Below are 21,047 nucleotides of genomic sequence, written 5' to 3' on the forward strand. Positions count from 1 at the left end.
CTTCCTAAGGGCAACCCTAAAAGGCAAACACGTTTGACCATTTCATCTGTCTTGAGGCTGCAAATTTGGAAAAGGCACATTTTTTCATGGTTTTGACTTCAAGTTGATTTTAATAAGCCACTGGGGAAGGGGGTTGCGGGGGGAGGCTGGTTTTGAGGTGTCCAGGTTTTTGTTAATATTGTGACCCTTAGAAATGTGTTGACATACCAGTTGGAAAGGCTGGAGGCTGGGCAGTCCCAGGATCAGAGCAGAAATGGGGTGAGGCTTACATTACAGATAAGAGGAAACAGAGAATCTGACAGGACAAAACATAAGGAACTTTTGGGACCCAAGCCCTAGATTGTGTTTTTATAAAAAGACTTGGCTGCTGTAATATTTAAAAAAAAAAAAAGAAACAAAACAAAAAAACAAAGGCAATGAAACACATGATCTTAATCGGTAGGAAAAAAACACAGGTAATACGGTTTGTAGTCACCCTGAATCTGGCCTGCCTGGGAATTCTGATCGCATCAATGGCTTGGGTTGGGATCCCTTTGGGAAAACAGAAAACAATAGCTCCTTTTCCGTGTTTTCTTTTTGCTTTGCGGTTGGATTTAGAGGTGGTGCTGCAGTGAGGCCCTGGCCATTGATCTCTTCATCTCCCAGTAAATAAAGCTACCTGGCTGGGGTTTACAGCAGCATGGTATAGTGGAAGAACACAGTCTGTTGTCAGACTGGGGTGATCCCGCTTGTTAGCTGTGTTATTGGGCAAATTCCCTAATCTTGTTTCTATTACAGATTGCAGAAGATCTCAGAAGATTGCTGTGAAACTCATGCAAAATCACATATTAAGTGCTTGAGCACAGTGGGCATTTACAAAATGTTAGTTCTTCTCTCAGGTTGGGAAGAGAAGGCTCTGATGTACCATAGTTCTGAAGATGTGCTAAAACTTGCCATTTCCCCGCATCATCTCAATCCTAGTCTTCTAGCAAAGCTAAGTGTGGACCACCAAGGCACTGAGGCAGTAGATTCTAGATATAGCTCTCCCTTTCCAGTACTATCTCATGAAGTCCCTGATCTTCTAGAATTACCAAAGTTGCCTGATAAAGAGTTTGGAAGGGCACTGACAAGATGCCCATCAATAAGACAATAGATGTTTCCAGACTTTTGAAGGTCAAAATGTTTCGCACACTCCTGGGCAGCTCCTCCAGAGAAACTGGTCTTGGGCCACACCTTCAAGCTGGGTCAGTTGATTTGCCCTGAAAGCAAACCCACAGGAGTCCAGGACTGTTAGTTAAGCTAATAATAGGAAAGCTAATTTAGGAGAGAGAATCCAATTTTCCAGATGACAGGTAAAAGAGCTGTAGAAAATGGACAGTTGAAATTTATAAAGAAGAAGTTTTTCCCAAACTATGAGAGAATTACTTAGCAGGTCAGCCTTTTCAGACCAATGGGCCCCAAAGCTGCCGGGTGTATTTGTTAAATGGTATGTATGTTTTATGCATTTTTCTGTTTGTATTTAATATTTAGCAATACAAAATGGAAGAACCCTCATTTCCAAATAAGAAATTTAAATCTAACCACATCTTTAAAACCATTTAATCTCATTTCTGGATGACTTCACAAGCATTAAAAAAAATGCATAAAGATATTCAATCCAGAATTGTTTATAATAGCCATACCTGGAAACCAACTCATTGTCCATTACTCAGGGACCAACTAGTTAAAGTACAATACATACACACAATAGACTAGTGCACAGACATTATAAATAATATAGGTAGGGGGCGCCTGGGTAGCTTAGTCGGTTGAGCGCCCCACTCTTGATTTCAGCTGGGGTCATGATCCCAGGGTTGTGGGATCAAGCCCCTTGTCGGGCTTCATGATGAGCATGGAGCCTGCTTGGGATTCTCTCTCTCCTCCCTCTGCCCCTCTCCCCTGTGCACATGTGCTTGCTCTAAAATAACAAAATAATTAATAATAATAATAATGTAACCTGTATTGACAACTAATATCCCACTATATATTGCCGGATGAGAAGAGCTTGTTACAGAAGCTCATGTGTAATATGATCCTATTTGGAAGAAGTATAGTGTAGTATAGCAGTTCTCAAACTTTTTGGTCTCAGGAGTCCTTTACACTAAAAGTGTATTGAGGAATCCTCAATAGAACTTTGGTTTATGTAACTTTGGTTTATGTAAGATATATAGATATAGATATCATCTATTGTACTTGAAAATAAAACTAAGCCTGCCTCTAAATTTTGCTGTGAACTTAAAACTGCTCTTTAAAAAGAATCAGATCTTTAAAGAAACCCCTGAGAATCGGGGAAAAAATGCTTATTTAAAAAGAAGAGTAATGAACCCATTACATATTAACAAAATAACGTATTTTGTGAAACACAACTATATTCCCCCCCAAAAAAAAATCTAGAAGAGGGCACTTACATTTTTGCAAGTTTCTTTAATGTCTGGCTCAAGACACACAGATTAGCTCCTGCGTTATAATAAGCATATTACTGGGGTGCCTGGGGGGCTCAGTCAGTTAAGTGTCCAACTTAATTTCAGCTCAGGTCACAATCTCATGGTTCAGGAGTTCAAGCCCCACATCAGGCTCCACGCTTAGGAGTGTGGAGCCTGCATAGGATTCTCTCTCTCCCTTTCTCTCTTTCTGCCCCTCCTCCACTCATGCTCTCTCTCAAAATAAATAAATAAACTTAAAAAAAAAAAAAAAGCACAGGCATATTAGTTTGTTAGGACTGCCATAACAAAATACCACAAACTGGGTGGCTTAAACAATAGAAATGCATTTTCTCAAAGTTCTGGAGAGTACAAGTCCAACATGAAGGTGTTGGTAGGCTTGGTTTGTCCTGAGGTCTTTCTTCCTGGCTTGCAGATAGCTAGCTGCCTTCTTGCTGTGTCACACATGGTCTTTCCTCTGTGCATGCACAGATTTTTTTTCCTTTGGTTGTCAAACAATCCTTTATTGAAGTATTTTCTTTTCTAGTTCTTAACTGGAAATTTCTCCACATCACTGTTCATGTCAGGAAGTTAGCAGCCATCAGCATTGCAGCCCCTGGATCAGGGCAAGGCAGAAGGAACTACCTCAATTGGGGCCTGTCTGTGCTAGAAGGTCAGTTTCACTGTAATCCTCAGACCCTTGCAATCACCGGTTGCCTTGGTGATGTCATCGCCAACCCTTTTTGAAGACAGACCCAGGGGGTGGACCTTGGAGGCCAGGGATCTGATGTTTCTTTGTGTGTCCAAAGTTCCTCTTCTTATAAGGACATCAGTCAGACTGGATTAGGGCTCACCCTAAAAGCCTCAGCCTCATTTTTACTTAATCACCTCTTTAAAGGCCCTGTCCCCAAACACAGTTGCAATTCTGAGCTACTGAGGGGTTAGGGCTTCAACATATAAATTCTCAGGCATGTAATTCAGCCCGTAACAGCAGATAAAACTGAAAACAGGTAGCTGGAGTACAGAAGTACTGAGAGCAAAAGGAGTTAAAGTCTAAAAACATAATGTAAACCTTCCAACTTTACAAAATTCTAGAAAACACAAAATATACAAGCACATATTCCATTAACCATCAGTGATGATGTCACCATGTCCCATAGCCTCTGGAAAACTCCACTGTACACATTCATGAGAGAATGAGTGAAAAAGGCAAATAATACCTTAGTACTTTTAAGAAGATAGTGTGGACCACATACAGCCCTAAAAGGTTCTCAGGGACTCACAGGGGGTCCACGGATCACATTTTAAGAATTGGTGGTATAAGCCTGTTATGACCTCAGGCAAATTTCTTAACCTTGTGAAGCCTCAGTTTGTAAAATGAGGGTAATGAATAATACCAACTTAAGTGGGCTGTTGTAAAGATTAAATGAACTTATACACAAATAAATGACAAATGTGAGCATTCCACGAATATTATTATTTGTGAAAAACTATTTAACAGTATGATATATGATATGTGCTTAAATGCATAGGGAGGACTAATCTCTGGAGGATGAAATTTGTTTTTAAAACAACATTTAAACTGAAGTATAAAATGCATATTGAAAAAAACATAAAGGGGCGCCTGGGTGGCGCAGTCGGTTAAGCGGCCGACTTCAGCCAGGTCACGATCTCGCGGTCCGTGAGTTCGAGCCCCGCGTCGGGCTCTGTGCTGACAGCTCGGAGCCTGGAGCCTGTTTCGGATTCTGTGTCTCCCTCTCTCTCTGCCCCTCCCCCGTTCATGCTTTGTCTCTCTCTGTCCCAAAAATAAATAAAAAACGTTGAAAAAAAAAAATTTAAAAAAATAAAAAAAAAAAAGAAAAAAACATAAAGCATGAATGTACAGCTAGATTATTTTTCACAAAGTGAATTTATTTTATCTTTTGTTTAAAAAACATTTTATTAGGGGTGCCTGGGTGGCTCAGTTGGTTAAGCCTCTGACTTCAGCTCAGGTCATGATTTCGCAGTTGGTGGGTTCAGGCCGCATGTCGGTTCTGTGCTGACAGCTTGGAGCCTGGAGCCTGCTTTGGATTCTGTGTCTCCCTCTCTCTCTGCCCCTTCCCTACTCACGCTCTGTCTCTCAAAACTAAATAAACATTGAAAAAAAAATTTAAAAATTTTGTTATTGACAACCAAAAAGCTATTAATAAAACAGCCACAACAGCTATAGCATCCTGGGGCTTTGATATCCATGTTCCCTATAGGCATTAAGATAGAATTTGAGGGGCGCCTGGGTGGCTCAGTCGGTTAAGCTTCTGACTTTGGCTCAGGTCATGATCTCGTGGTCCGTGAGTTCAAGCCCCGCATCGGGTTCTGTGCTGACAGCTCAGAGCCTGGAGCCTGCTTCAGATTCTGTGTCTCCCTCTCTCTCTGACCCTCCCCTGTTCATGCTCTGTCTCTGTCTCAAAAATAAATAAACATTAAAAAAAAATAAAATAAAAATTTTTTAAAAGAATTTGAGAGGTGTTTCTCAACTCAATATACCTCTGGTGCCATCGGGTTCCTGTCAGCTCCAGGAAAAGAGCACAACACAAAAGCAAACCTGAAGCAAACTTTGTGTCTTTACGAAGCTGGATTCTCATCAATGTCCAATGTAGTAAACTCTGGAGCTCACTTAAAAAAATAACCACTATAAGTAACATTTATCATGTTTCTACCATGGGTAAGGAGTTCATCTGGGGCAAACTGTGTCCCCTCCAAAAAAATCAAAATTATTCTCCATGCCAAAATTCCTTATATAACAGCACAGATCTTGTGTAATAATTGCAGTGGGATTGTCTTCCCTCCTCCTCTTTGAGGAGCTGGGTGAAATCAGTGCCTCAAAAACTGGCTGGAGTGATATTAGCTGCAATTTAACTCTATTTCAATACAGGATGAAATACTAACTGATAATATTTAAGGAGATTTGATTATAAACACAGCAAATCTTCCAATACGAACCGCATTACAATTTGGTGAGAGGGGACCCTGAATCTTGAGAGATTCTTCTGAATTTCTACAACTTACAAGATTCCAGGAAATACAAAAATACATAAGCACACGCTCCATTAACCATCAGAGTGATGATGTCACTACGTCACGTAGCCTCTGGAAAAATCCACCATAAAGTCGTGAGAGGAGAGTAAATTACTTGTGAAAAATTACTTAATAATACAATATGTCCTTAAAATGCACAGTTGCCTCTAAATTTTAAATAACAGAAGTTCCGATTCTATTATAAATTTAGGATTTGGGGGTGCTTGGCATGTGGCTCTTCATCTCAGGGTTGTAAGTTCGTGCCTCACATTGGGTGTAGGGATTACTTAAAAAATAAAATCTTAAAAAAAAAAAAAGAATTGCGGATTTGGTATATAAAGTTACATTTTCCAAAGATAAAAAAATTTACTAGAAACACAAGTCATAAATCTCTAACATCCAAAATAAGACCTCTTTAGGGGTATCTGGGGGGCTCAGTCAGTTAAGTGTCCGACTTCAGCTCAGGTCATGACCTCATGGTTCCTGAATTCGAACCCGCATCCGGCTTTCTGCTATCAGCATGGAGCCTGTTTCAGATCCTATCTCCTTCCCTCTCTCTCTCTCTCTCTCGCTGTCCCTCCCCGACTTGCACTCACTCATCTCTCTCTCTCTCAAAAATAAATAAACATGAAAAAACATTAAAAACAAAACAAGACATCTTTACTTCCTGGGCAAGGCTGCCCAGTGGCGTGTGGCAGAAAGAAGGCAGTAAGAGAGATGCGTGGAGATGAGGTGAGGGCACCAAACTCCACTGTCAACGTTGCTATGCAGCACAAGCTCTGGGAGAAGTTGTTGCACCGTGCACACCGTGCCATCCAACCACTGAAGGTAAACGAGATAAAATCTCCGCGCCATCCAACCACTGAAGGTAAACGAGATAAAATCTCATGTTACTGAGTGTTTGGGGAAAAACCAACCCTGCAGGCACGAACATGTAAGTTCTGGAGGAACGGTTAACAGCTATGCCAGCAACTAAGTGATGGCAACACTGTGTCCTGACATACGTTGACTAAGGGAGTCAAACTAAAACTGTGTAGGAGTGAAAGAAAAACAGTAACTCTGGAAATTCATTTATTCACAAGTGATCTGGGCAGTCACACTGATAAGCAAACCTGAGTGTTCTACACAGCCCTTACTAGGTAGTGGCCTTAATGCACAGGGTTCAGAATCACACTTTTCAAACAGAAAGAATCAAGAGTAAGGAATGAAGGAAAGAGAAAGAGGGGACATGGAGGGAGAAGAAATGTGAAGAGGAGAGGAAGGTGAGAGCGAGGCTGGAGCAAGGAAGGGAGACGGTCCTTCCGCAGCTGACTCTGCCCCGTGGAACCGTGCACGGCCCTGCTGATGCCATCGCTGTTTCTGCTGCTGCTGCCCCGCGGAGTTGACACAAAGGAGCTACGATACTGCAACTCCATCACTGGCCTGGGAAGGCTGGGGGTTGGGGGGTAGGATAAGGAACAGGAATCCAACAAACATAAAAGGGTACCAACTTCAGAAGAAAAAGGACAGACCAAAGTAAAAGATCAGAAAAAAAAAAAAAACGTGATGTTATTTCGCTGAAGATAAAACTGAGTAGTAAAGGAACTGAAAGCAGGATCAGGAAGAGGTATCTGTACAGCCGTGTTCACAGAGGACTGTTCACGACAGTCAAGGAACCCAAGCATCCATCAGTGGCTGAATGGATAAACAAAACACAGGGTACACGTCAAACAAAATATTATTTGGCCTTTCTTAAAGGGAGGAAATTCTGACATGCACTACACAACATGGATGAACCTTAGGATGTCACGCTAAGTGACACAAGCCAGTCACAAAAAGACAAATACCGTATGATTCCACTCATATGCGGTATCTAAAGCAGTCAAGCTCATAGAAAGAGAAAGCAGAAGGGTGGCTGCCAGAGACTTGGGGGAGGGGGACACGGAGAGTTGTTTAATGGGTATAGTTTCAGATTTGCAGGATGAGAAAGTTCTGGAGATGTTTCACAACAACGTGAATATACTTACTACTACTGAACTACACACTTACAAAGAAATGGTTAAGATGGTAAACTTCATGTCATGTGTTTTTTACCACAAAGGAATTCTGGGTAGTGATTAAAAGTTACAGTACAAAGGGAAGTAAAAATCAAACCTTGTTAAAACTGGAGACATTCGATTTACGTGGAGACGGTAATAAAACCATGTCTTTAAAACTCTCTTTTAAGGTTAGAGTGGGAGAGAGCCAAAGCATAAGAGACTCTTAAAAACAGAACAAACTTGAGGGTTGATGGGGGGGGGGGGGTGGGGAGGGTAGGTGGTGGGTATTAAAGAGGGCATCTTTTGGGATGAGCACTGGGTGTTGTATGGAAACCAATTTGACAATAAATTTCATATATTAAAAAATAAAAATAAAAAAATAAAACTCTCTTTTAAAGTGTTAATATGAAAGAGCTTAACGGCTGGGGCAAAATCAGTACGTGTATAAGAAATAATGCGAATCTTAGCTCCAGTGGGCTTGAGAGGTACATTTCCAGAGAAGAGCTTCAGAAAGAAAGCAGACCCTGTGAAAGAGGAACAAGCCAAGGGTTCCAGACACAAGTTCCCCTTGTGCCCATAACCACCTGGGCTGACCAGCAGTTTGCTGACTGTGGACAAGTATTATATTAGAGACCACGCTGTGTTGTGGGGAACCACCCAGGAAAGTCACCATCCAAATTTCCACATCCCTCATCGGCAATAAAAACAAAGATCTTCTTGCCCCTGGCACCTCGGGAGGATGTTCAATTTTTGGCGCTTCCCAAGATCCTCCTCAGGAGAAGTCAATTTGCCCACAGGAGGCGTAGTTCCCAAAGCTGTCTACCGTGAACCTCTGAGAGATGTGAATGGAATTGAGCTTCAGGGTGCCAAAGTAGAAGTTCTCAAAGAGCTGAAAAGAGAGAATACAAATCCGAATGAGTGTCCAAAGAAAACTACAGGTGAAAAGAGCAAATAGCAGATTCTCTTGTAAAAAACACTGCAACCGTCCCAACAAACCTCTCATGCTTTTTCTTTTCAGTATTTATTCTGAAAAACGATCCTGGATGTGGGTGGGAGTGAGAAAAGAACAGTAGCTCTTCTCTCCGGTGAATTAAAAAAATTTTTTTTTTCAATATTTATTTTTGAGAGAGAGAGAGAGAGAGAGACAGAGTGTGAGCAGGGAAGGGGCAGAGAGAGAGAGGGAGACGGAGAATCTGAAGCAGGCTCCAGGCTCTGAGCTGTCAGCACTGAGCCAGATGCGTGGCTTGAACCCACAAACTGCGAGATCATAAGCTGAAGTTGGACCCTTAACTGACTGAGCCACCAAGGCGCCCTGAATTTTAAAGCCTCCTCTAACAAGATGCACTAGGGGAAGAGAGCTGAAAAGTCAATTTTAAAATTTATCTGCTGAGCAGCTCTGACCAAGAACTTATAACAAACACCCTGACTCCCAGGGCCCAACAAAGCTGTCTCTATGATTTTCAGCCCTGACTTGACAGGACCCTCAATGGGATCTGATGACAGTCAAGAGAAAATTTGATACGGTACCTTCCTCCAACTAGTCAACAACATTTGGTAGAAGCACTGACTAAAATAAATAGAAGATAAGGTTCCTAACCCAGGAGTGATCCTGACAACCTCGTGAGGAATACAGAACACTTATATATACCAAATAGTCTTCTACTGGATGATATTACACGTGCAAACGATAATATATTTTTTAAAAAAAATCGTTTTTTACATTTATTTATTTATTTATTTATTTATTTACTTTTGAGAGACAGAGACAGAGTGTGAGCAGGGGAGGGGCAGAGAGAGAGGGAGACACAGAATCCAAAGCAGGCTTCAGGCTCCGAGCTGTCAGCACAGAGCCCAACGCGGGGGCTCGAACCCATGAACCGTGAGATCATGACCTGAGCTGAAGTCGGACGCTCAACTGGCTGAGCCATCCAGGCACCCCAAAAATGATGATATTTATCAACAACCTTCCACCTGACTTGGATTCAAGCTAGCATCCTAAAGTAAGTTTATATTATAATTCTTCACTTTTTAAAAAAATATTTTATTTTATTTTTTTAGAGTAGGCTCCATATCCAACTTGGGGCTTGAACTCATGACCCCAAGATCAAGAGTCACATGTTCTACCCTCTAGCAACTGAACCAGCCAGGTGCCCCAATTCTTCACTCTAAAAGCTTTCAAGGGTATCAGAGAGAGGGATGAGTCATACTCTGAGAGGGACCGGCCCTTGTGATTAGCACAATTATAAGGCAGAATCTAAAATGATAATCAGAACTCATCCCTGCTTAGGAAAATTAACTGCTTAGATAACGTTGTTGAAGTGTAAAGGGTCTTACTTCTGTTAGGATACAAGAGTTGCCGTTTCTTAAAATGTCAGTCAAATCTCAAGAAAGTCTTTTAATACACAAACCCAACAATGCTTGGGGAGAACCTAGGATGGGATGTTTGCACATAAGCAAGTGACCGTCTCTTCACTTATTTTTACACAAGCTCCACAGCCATGGACTTCGATAGCTGTTGCCTTTCCTCTTCCTGCAATTAATGACCTAGCAAAATGCCTGGGGTTCATTAAAGGCTAACTTTATAAAGCCCCGTAAATATTGATCCTTCAACATGACATCAACTTGACCCCAAAGATCTATTTAGAGGTTGTATGCTGCATTGTCTTGTCTTTCAGAAAGGTGACCAGCTCTTGCCTGCATTGATTTATACAATTAACTTCTCTTCCTGGCTTTGGCAGCCTGTTCAAACCATATCCACCCTTTTGTGTAAAGAAATACAGCCCGAAACGGTTATCTGCTAATCCCTTTGCTGAACATTAATTTGAAGTGAAAGCCATGTCGACAAGACTGGCAGATTTATAGCTTTGCAAACCAAAGCCTTCTACATGCTAAAAAGGTATCACCAAAGGGGCAATAAAAGACAAGACAAAACTAAACTAAAAGGGAACTCATAACACTTTCAACAAGTTACTTTTTAAGGATTAGCAGCCTATGGGTGGGTCCTCTACCTTCCATTCCCTCTGCTTATGTTTCCAAGTGATAGAGCCACAGCTGGGAGCTGGCAAGTGATACCCCTGTAACTTTACCTTGCCTTATGTGGATAACCTGTAGACGGCGTGATCTGCCAGAGAGATCCTCATGCTTTAGGTTTAAAGTAAATAGTAAATATGGTGATAAGAGCAGCCTGGGAGAGTGCTGCAGTCAGCGTCAACTTACACCCGGCACACGGGAGCTGCATGACTGTGCGTAGATGATACCACCCACTGTACGAGATCAGAGTGGGCAAAAATCCAGTAAGAGGAACAAGTCAAAGTACCTTCCTTATAAACTGTAAGGTGCTCTTGAAAATTGAGTATTTCCTATGATGGTTTTGACATCTCTCTGTTCTCTCTAACCCTGAACTTGTTTTACCTTTCTGAGTTGCCATCCTCTTTCATACCTTTTGATAATATCATAAATGGATTTCTTACCCAGAAACCCGTAGGGTGGTGCTAATCTTCCTTTAGCCCCTCCTATCTCCATGTTCTTTTTCTCTCTGTATGTTGATGAGGATGTTGTAACAATTTGTCAGTTATTGTATTGTTTAGTCCCTGTATCTTTAGTCTTAAGCCTTTCTTTTAGTTCTGTCAACTATTTCTAGTGACTCATTAAAATATAAGCTCTACAGAGGAAGGATCTTTTATGTTATTCACAGCTGAATAGCACCGTACACTGGACTGTACCTAGTAGGATGCATGTGATCCATAAATATTTGCTGGAGACAATGACAACAAAAACTCATGCTGCATATGTCTGTGAACATTATGTCTGAAAAGAGAAAGTATGACATGGCCTTGTTGGCAACAGATTTAAAGGTCTTATTTACATACAGGTCACCATCTAGGAATCCTTGAACAGGACTCGCCAAAGCTATATTCCCTCTAATCGTGCCTCAACTGTTAACCAGTTGTCAAGAAAGAATTTGTAGTTAGTAATGGAAATTTCGTGTACTCCTTTAAATTTCTATGTATTTCTTATTTGTCAAAGCCTAGACCCCTTTCTTAGCTCCAATTCCTGATCTGAAATGTCACCGAGTACCTGATGTGATGCATTTTTATGCAAAGGCATGCGATTTGGTTCTGTCTCCCAGGTGCTTAGCATCTAGTTAGGGAGACAGGGTGTGAATCAGAAGAGAGAAACATGGATGACACGGGTGTGTCTACCTCATGAAAAGTTACTGACTTACTCTGTGATCTAGGTACTTTTCTGTAGTATGTCCTGCTTCAGTGAAAAAGTTTACCGAAGACAACAAAGGTGGCAAAGGTTAAGTGTGAGAGGGGAGGTACAGGCAATCAGTAAATGCATCAAGGCAAGAAAACAATGGGCGCTGAGGTTGGGCACCTAGGACAGCCATCTAGAGGAGATGGGAACTGAGCTGGGGCTTGCAGCAAGTATAAGACTCAGAAAACAGGAGGAGATTAGCATGAAGGCAGAAATGGGCATGGGCAGCAGGGTCAAGCAGACCAGGTTAGGTGTTTGGAGGGTCCCTGAAGAATCATAGTGAGAAAGACTAAGTCCAGAGACATAGGACGGTGAATCACATTAAGGGACCCTGAGGGTCCGGTTCAGAAGTCAGACTCCATTCTAGATGGTGGGGAACCACTGAAGGTTGGTGGCCCAACATGAAACCCTGTTTTAGGGAAACTGATCTGGGTGTGGTATACTGTGCCGAAGGGACAAGGGAACAAGACAAAGTGAAGGAAACCAGGGCAGCAGCTCAGTCATGACAGAGATTAGTAGTTGCATGACTGGAAAGACTGGAGCAGATGTGAGATACTCTGAATGAAACACAGAAAAGACTCAGTGACTTTCTGGAGATGGGGGAGTCAGGAAAAGGAGATAAGAAAAATCCTGGATGACAGAGTAAATATGAGGGTACCACGGACAGTAACAGAACATTTCTGAGAGGGAGCTATCTTATGGGGAAAAACAAAAATTTCAGGTCTGTTTACACACTCATGGCCGTTTCTTTGGCAACATGTGTCCCAAGCCCCGCTCCAACCTAAAGTTTTCCCATTTTGCTCGGAGTATATATGTATTCACAACATGAAATCTGTAGCACAGTTAAATGGAAGCATATCACCATAAAAAACTTTACAACTGTCTATTGTTTTAGTGACTAGTAGTTCTTTATATAGTAGAGAAGTAAACCCTTTTGTCTATGGTATGAATTGCAAATATATCCCCCCTTCCTTTGTCATTTGTCTTTTGACTTCCCTTATAGTGGTTTTTACCAGGTCCATTTAAATTTTTATGAACTCAAATGTATTGTAACAGGAGATTCTTTTTTTTTTTTTTTTTTTTTTTAAAGTAGGCTTCAGGCCCAATGCAGAGCCCAACGCGGGGCTTGAACTCATAACCCTGAACTGATCAAGACCTGAACTGAGATCAAGAGTTGGATGCTTAACCAACTGAGCCACCCAGGTGCCGCCAAAATAGGAGATATTTTTAACAAAGTTACCAATGCCGGTATTATTAAATGTCTATTAAAAAATCATAGTGAACAGTACATATGTATTGACAACCCTAATAAAATAAAGATTGTTACTGGCCAACTTACTGGGCAAGTATGTGTGCCAGGCATTATGCTTTGGGCTTCATGAGGCCATCTGACTGGATCCTCAAAACCCCAAGGAGCAGATAGTAATTATTAGTTCCCATGTTATAGCTGAACTTGAAGTTTAAAAGGCTTAAGTAACTTGCCCACAGGTACATGGCCAGTAAAGGGTGCAAAATTGAGATTCATAAAGCTGGAAAAGAAAAAGAAAGGCAAATGGAGATGTAAGCCTAGGCAGCCTAACTTCTGGAACCTGGGCTCCTGTACCGCTGCACCCCCAGCCCCTTTCTGTGGGTGGTGCCCCTTCCAACACCCCAGCTCAAGCCCCAGTGAGGGCACCCCAGCCAGTCACGCTGAGGTGACTGAAATGAGCACATTCTTTCACCTGCTACTCCTACTTTCCTTGCCACCTTTGTATCCGGAACCTGCTGTGGGATTGCTCTAGTTCAGCTGGAAGAATTCTACTGGAATTCTGGATGAACATCAGCACAAGTGGCTCTATTTAATTAGGTACCTGAGACAGGAAAGAGGAAAGAGCTTAAACTCAAAAAAATTCTCTCTAGCCTAAAGTAGTTCAGGAAGAGCAAAGCAGTCTATTGTTTGGGAAATAAAAGACCTAACAGGAAAAATTTAAATGAAAAAAGAATCATGTTGAGATATTTAAATCATGCTGAGTTTTTTCTCCTCACTGTTGTTTTATAACAACTCCCTTGGGAATTTTGAAACCTAAGCCACTTTCTTTCTGAAAACATCTCTGACACACACTAACACAGAGCCCTGTTGTGCTGGAAGCCAGCATTTTGTTTTTTTTTTTTGTTTTTGTTTTTTTTTTAATTTTTTTTTTTTCAACGTTTTTTATTTATTTTTGGGACAGAGAGAGACAGAGCATGAACGGGGGAGGGGCAGAGAGAGAGGGAGACACAGAATCGGAAACAGGCTCCAGGCTCCGAGCCATCAGCCCAGAGCCTGACGCGGGGCTCGAACTCACGGACCGCGAGATCGTGACCTGGCTGAAGTCGGACGCTTAACCGACTGCGCCACCCAGGCGCCCCAAGGAAGCCAGCATTTTGAAAAAAGCCTGCTGTACAGGAACATAACGATAAACAGCTACACAAAACTACAAATATTTGATAAGCAAATAAAATTAGAATTTAAGACTTCAAACATTCGTGATACTACTTGTAATTAATAAGTACCAAACTGGACAATTTAAGAAGAAAAACGTAAATCTAAGTAAGTATAAATACAACATTTGAAAACTGTTGTGCACGCAGCTGCTATCCTTCACCGAATACTCCCAGTATCTTTAGAAAACTGAACAAACCTTTCCTTTCACCAAGTAAAGACAGAAGTGTGGATTATCAAGATGAAACATTTTTGCTCTGTTAAAAAATAAATAAATAAAAGCAGGCCCCAAATGGAGTCATCTATGCTAAGCCCGAAGCCAGCAAAGACTTAATAACTAACCTCACTACAGTTTCAGCCTCTCCCAGGAATGTGACCTTTCACCAATCTGGAATTACCTGGTAAGTACTGGCGAGGTCATCTGCCTGACAGACCCCTGCCTTCACCCTAAAGGAAGGTGACCTTGCCCGAAACAAACCATTCTTTGCTAGAAACTGCTTTTTCGCACCCAACTCCCTTCTTCCCATAAAAGCCTTCCATTTTGTACGCCTCCTTGGAGCTCCTTTTTATCTGCAAGGATGGGATGCTGCCGGATTCATGAATCATTTAATAAAGTCAATCAGATCTTTAAATGTACTCAGTTGAATTTTGTTTTTTTAATAGGTCAAAGCCAAGGCTTCCATGACCGATAAAATCCAACCATCCTGCTTTCCTCTGTTCACGTGATCTGTAAAGCCTATCATTTCTTAGTTTGTACATGTTTGTTTCCTAGAGAGAACACAGAGAGAATTATTGATTTCTAGTGATGTCGTGGTATACACTGAAAGAAAACAAACAGCAAGATTTAAAGGCTAACTGTGGTCATTTTTCCTTGCATTCCTTTCAGACCTACTTCTCCCTTCCTAGGACCTGTGACACAACCACGAAAGACCAGAAATAACTCCATGTGTGACGAGGCTGCAAGATGAGACTAAAAGTCTCAGACACAGGTGGGAAGAGGGTGGAAAGGGGCCTTCTATCTGTGACCTCAAGCCACAGAACTGAATGGATGGCCGATCCTCAACAGCACAATGACAAATCTGTTGGGGACCTCTGCCCAGCTGGCTTCCCAAATGAGGCTTGTTCCCTCTCTTCCATCTTAGACAGAGTAGTGGCCTCCTCTCTCCAAAGATCTCTCTTCTACGGACATCCAATTCTTGTGCTGAGAGGCCCCAGGGAACTGTATGCTGTCCAACATGACTCCACTGTGAGGAAATTCAGTTTTGAAGTCCAAAATAAAGATCCAACGTATAGAAGTCCTGTGAAATGTATACTCATTCCTGGTAGATGTGAGTTAAACTAACCCTTAGAACATAAAGAAAGCAGTGCAACAGGAAATAAGTACTGGTGTTCAATTACTGCAAGTATGTAGAAGGATGTGCCGGGTCCCATTTCTCCAGAAGAAGGGATGTTTCCTATTGTTTTCATGTATAGCAATCAGACTTTTGAGACCCAAAGTAAACAGCAACGTCAAGAGCATGATACTCTGAGGTTTTCCCCAGTGTTTTTCTTCCATAATCTGTTTTACCAAGTTCTACTTTTTTACAATTACCCCGTTTTCAGATAAGAGTAACAGTAATAACACTTATTTTGTACTCAATAACAATGCTTACCCACCTGCCTCCCTAGCAGGGAGGATGGTATGAGCATGAATGGAAGACAGTCTGACAAGCACTTGGGGTTCTGTAGGAAGGCAATCCCAGCATGAAGCCTTGCTGTGGTTAAATCACACCTTTCCTCTAAGGACCTAAAAGTATCTCAATAAGCCCAGCTCGTTAACCCTTCAAAAAATTGCTGTGATGTAAACCAGAGCTGAGCTTTATTAGCTCCATTTAAAAGAAAGGAACCAGATAGGCCAGAACCACTAACACTGGGATATAAATTTAAGAGACCCCAGGACCAGGCCCAGAACACGGGCCAGTAGAAGGCCACACCCACAAGCCAGTGTGTTTTGAGGGCCGCGGTTCGAATAACAAATCTGTGCCAAAGAATGCCAAGTGGAGAAGTGCCATCCTTGGGCTACGTGCGTGAATCAGACTGCAAAGAAAGTGTTCACGTGGCTCTGTGGCCAAGAATGAGAAACAAATGATGTGAAAAACGATCAGCACGGCCCCTGGCAGATCCTCTCTGAAAAGCAACAGAACAAATAACGGTCTATGTCAGAAATGCTCTTCATGAAATTGGCCTGCACGTCCAAGAGGAAGGCTTTAGGTAGTAGACAGAAAGTAATGGACACCGGACCGAAAATATAATAGGTCTGAAGAATATCACAGCTCTGCATAGGTCACAGTACTAATCTCACTTAGAATTAGGATCACAAATAAAGGTTTTTTCCCACAAATAAGCTTTACTTCAAAGTTTTGTTAAAATTCCCCTCACCTAAGGAAAAAAAAAAAGATTCTGGATCTCTGCCTAGGTAGCATGCAATTCAAATTCTCAAGCCTTTCGGTACTTTACATTTTTCTTCTGGCTACATGCGACATTACTTCTGAAGCAAGTAAATGTGGGAGACAGGAGACAAGAAGGAAAACGGAGATCCAATGCATCCAGGGGTCAAAAAAAAAAAGCCTCCCATCTACTTTTAAAATACTCATAAAGACTGTACTCCTATGGATTCTTCCTAAATATCACAAAAGAACACAACTGAGCCTATTCATACTAAGCCGTGTTCCTCTACACACAGACAAAACACAAACTGGTCTGAAAACCAGAGATAGAAACTTCTTTTCTATTGAGAGAGAGGTCAAAATGGTTCTTAGGGCAGACTAATGCTTTCCTGTCAATGACCACATAGCCACTCTTTCCCCCAATTTCTCCATCTTTAAACAGCGACAATGCTTTACAAGGATGTGCTGCACTACAGCAAGATCAATTATGAGATGGAATTTTGAGCTCTGATTATGATCATCACTCACTGACTATAACCATTAATCCATCATCACAGGAACCAGAGCAGAGTTTCCTTTAAAGAAGAAAATGAAAAGGTTTAGTAGGAACTGTGACAACTTACAGCCTCTGCAGTCATCATCTGGTCTCACAGGGCTGTAGTATTTTTAAAGACTGGAATAGGGACACTGCCTTCAGAATAAACAGACTGGAAAAGGAATACCTACTTCAGAATAAAAGACAGAGTGGCCGGCAGGTACTTATTTTCCTAGAATCATCTCCAAATACAGCCCTAACTCTGCCCAAAATGCCACTTTTAATGTCTGAAACCACAAACTGCAGTGAATCAAGTGGTGAGAGGGCCAATAATAATAGCTAATAATAGCCAATACAGAGAGGACATAATGTACTTCCAGAAGGCCTGGGACACCGCAGCCCCAGGAAGCAAGGTGAAGGCCAGTCTGTGGGAGGAGGTCCCGATAACATCAGTGCCTGCATCAGGACCCCGGCAAGAAGGCTGTGAATCAGTGGAGTAGCTCTTCTACCATCGGCACGTCACTCCTGCTTCTGCACACATCCGTTAAAGGGGCACCAAGAGCCGGCACGTCACCAGAGCACAAGTCCCATCTCCAGTGACCGAAGGGGCTCCTTACACGGAATGGGAACGTGAACGTGAACGTGAACGTGAGAGTCCTTCGTTCACTCTGCTCTCCCGGACCACCTGCCTGTCTTAGCCGCAGTGAGCATGAGGGATGTTAACAGCATGACCTGAGGAGGCACCAGGCAGAAGCCAGCCAGACACAGCCAGGGAATAAAGGCTTCAAAACTTCCCTCAAATCATCACTCAGGGTTGCACTTTTGGATGTTTGGCCTGAGCCTCACTGCTGACATAAGGATTATCAAGTTTAGTTTAAGACTCTGCTGGTAAGGCCAAACGACCTATTAGAGAGTGAATTAAAACAGCTACACACAAACAGGATGCCAGGCAGTTCTGCTGAGCACCTCAATACTCAAAATGCCAAGGGACTTCCCCTCCCTGCAGGGCTGTTCAATTTTAAAAAGCAGCAGGAAAAAAATGCGGGGTGGAGGTAGAAGGAAGGAAGAGGGAGGAGGCCATGCTGCCAGGGCTGCAGAGTCTGGACCAACCCTGCACACAAAAGCACGCTCTGCCCTGGTTCCACAGCAGCAGGTAGAATTACCATCAGAGATGGGCAGCTGGGAGTTCGTTCGGCTACAAAATCTATTCCAGAGAAGGCGTTGCCTCAGGGCATGGATATTACTGCCTTAGCAGGGCAAAACTGCCGCTGGTGGTTCCTGGCTAGCAGAGGCTCTTCCAGGCCCCCGGGAGGTGGCTTTTCAGAACGAATGTAGCTAATATTAATTTCTGCAGATAAATTCTTGCCCTCGGAAGAAGGCCTCTTCACGGTCACTCAAATATGTCACCTCTCTTATTTTCAGTTTGGTAATCATCCCTCAGATATTATTTGTAATTATCCCTCAAACAAACAAATGCAACAGAAGTGTTTGATCTCTGTATTATATATGAGACAAGAGGTGCAAGTCGGCAGAAAGAAATCCCTGAAAGGGAGCACGGGGGACAGCAGCAGAGATCGTTTCTTCTTGGCCTGCGTGTCTCTAGGCAAGTGGCGTTAGGGAGGCTGGGCGTAAAGGGGCTGACTCCTGTGCCGAGCAACACATTCAGAAAAAGAACAACGTGAGAGGGGAGAAAACAAGGTCATCAGGCTCCGTCCACTCTGTTCCAACTTTTCCAACGTGAGAGCAGCATCCAGAAGCTGAGCGAATCAGATGGCCCTCAGCAACATCAGACGGTGGCAAGAGTATAAATACGTACAAATAACAGTTGTCCAAATAATAGCTGAGGTTGTAGTGGTTCCCAGGAAGATGAGAGAGAGGTTGCCACATGTTATCCTGGATTTTCAACTAAGTCAACTTATTACACAGGGAGGCATGAAACACTTCGTCCTCTGGCAGAACCACAGCCCCAGCAGCACCAATGCGGCATTATGTATTATGACACACACTTAGTTGTCCATCACTCAGTTCAGACGGCCTCCTTCCCCTCTGCAAAGGGCTATACCTCAAATAAGCAAAAGGCCTCGGAAGCCCTGCCACACTTCAGGAGTCAGGAGAACAAGACCTCTATAGTTTAAGAAAATGGTGTCAATGTTTTAATCCACAACTGAGAGGGTCAACTCTGAATTGGTGTTTTGGCTGATTTACATCCTGTGTTTTCACTTTTAACTTGTAATAATGTTCACATTTGAGCATGAATTGGAAAACTGTTTCATCCTTGGGATATGGGAAAGAGGACATTGTTTCTTAATTAGTCATCAACTTAATATGTTTCCTGGCATAGTGGACTTCACTCTTGATTCTTTGATCTGTTCGCACCAGTGTCCTTTAACATTTGGAATAACACTTAGGTATTGTTGGCACCAAGCCACCCAATCTAACATGGTCTTTAAACAATAGGCTGCTCCAGAGAAGACAGTGCCCTGTCACCCTCTCTGGGTACAGATTTATATTTGGCTACTGGCTTGTCTACACTGTAGCTAAAAACACAATGGAGTATATATACGCACTGGGACATTATTCATTCTTAAAAAGAAATAAAATCCTGATACATGCTACAACATTGAGGAAGCCTGAAGACATGTAACTGAAATAAGCCAGAAACCTGAGCCTGGGTGGCTCAGTCAGTTATGCGTCCGACTCTGGCTCAGGTCATGATCCTGCGGTTTGTGAGTTCAAGCCCCGCATCTGGCTCTGTGCTGACAGCTGAGAGCCTGGAGTCTGCTTCGGACTGTGTTTCCCTCTCTCTCTGTCCCTCCCTTGCTCATGCTTTCTCTCTCTCTCTCTCTCTCTCTCTCTCTCTCTGTCAAAAATAAATAAACATTGGGGCGCCTGGGTGGCTCAGTCGGTTAAGCGTCCGACTTCAGCTCAGGTCACGATCTCGTGGTCTGTGAGTTCGAGCCCCGCGTCGGGCTCTGGAATGATGGCTCAGAGCCTGGAGCCTGCTTCCGATTCTGTGTCTCCCTCTCTCTCTGTCCCTCCCCCGTTCATGCTCTGTCTCTCTCTGTCTCAAAAATAAATAAACGTTAAAAAAAATTTTTTTTTAAATAAATAAACATTAAAAAAAAAGCCAGAAACAAAAGGGCAAAATACTGTATGATTCCTCTTATATGAGACACCTACAGTAATCAAATCCATAGAGCCAGAAAGTGAAATGGTGGGTACCAGGGAAAGAGGGGAGGAGAAGATGAGTACTTCCTGTTTAGTAGGTACAGAGTTTCAACTGGGATGATAAAAAAGTTCTGGAGATGGATGGTAGTGGTGGTTGCACCATGTGAATTGCACTTAATGCCACTAAATTATACACTAAAATTGGTTAAAATGGGAAATCTCCTATCATGTATGTTGTACCACAACTTAAAAAAACCACAACGGGACACTTGGGTCGCTTAGCCAGTTAAGCGTCCAACTTCGGCTCAGGTCACGATCTCTCAGTTCATGAGTTCAAGCTCCACCTCAGGCTTGCTGCTGTCAGCACAGAGCTGACACAGATCCTCTGTCTCCCTCTCTCTGCCCCTCCCCAGTTTGTGCTCTCTCTCAAAAAAAATAAACATTAAAAAAAAAAAAAACAACTACAATGGACCCCAAATGAACTATAACACAACTCACTAAGTTTGTGATATATACCCCAAGTGATATGACTGGATCCCTAGAAATAAGTACATAAAAGAGATTACTATTTCCCACAATGAAAACAAGCACCCTGTTCAAAGAGTTCACAGGAATGTAATTGGAGGGACAAAAGACAATTATTTATTCTCCCTCCCCCCAATACACCGAGCGTCTAGCTTAGTGTTT

General features: G+C 42.5%; 1 protein-coding gene across 8 annotated transcripts in view; it reads right to left on the reverse strand.

Annotated features, from left to right (window-relative positions):
- Positions 1 to 4,328: 4,328 nt before the first annotated feature.
- The window catches only part of ASCC1 (activating signal cointegrator 1 complex subunit 1), a 108,610-nt gene continuing 91,891 nt past the window's right edge, over positions 4,329 to 21,047 (reverse strand). For 2 of the 8 annotated variants that reach the window (XM_058696636.1, XM_058696642.1), the window contains exons 10-11: positions 8,241 to 8,399; positions 6,131 to 6,314 (exon numbers count right to left, since the gene is read on the reverse strand). In XM_058696636.1, the coding sequence (XP_058552619.1) occupies positions 8,283 to 8,399 (117 nt within the window). In that variant the 3' untranslated portion in view covers positions 6,131 to 6,314; positions 8,241 to 8,282. Of the gene's footprint in view, positions 4,564 to 6,130; positions 6,315 to 6,337; positions 6,355 to 8,240; positions 8,400 to 14,217; positions 15,000 to 21,047 lie in introns of those variants that run through there. The other 6 variants (XM_058696637.1, XM_058696639.1, XM_058696640.1 and 3 more) reach the window with 6 other exon arrangements.

The sequence above is a fragment of the Neofelis nebulosa genome, chromosome 13 (assembly GCF_028018385.1).
Source record: "Neofelis nebulosa isolate mNeoNeb1 chromosome 13, mNeoNeb1.pri, whole genome shotgun sequence".
Taxonomy (NCBI): domain Eukaryota; kingdom Metazoa; phylum Chordata; class Mammalia; order Carnivora; family Felidae; genus Neofelis; species Neofelis nebulosa.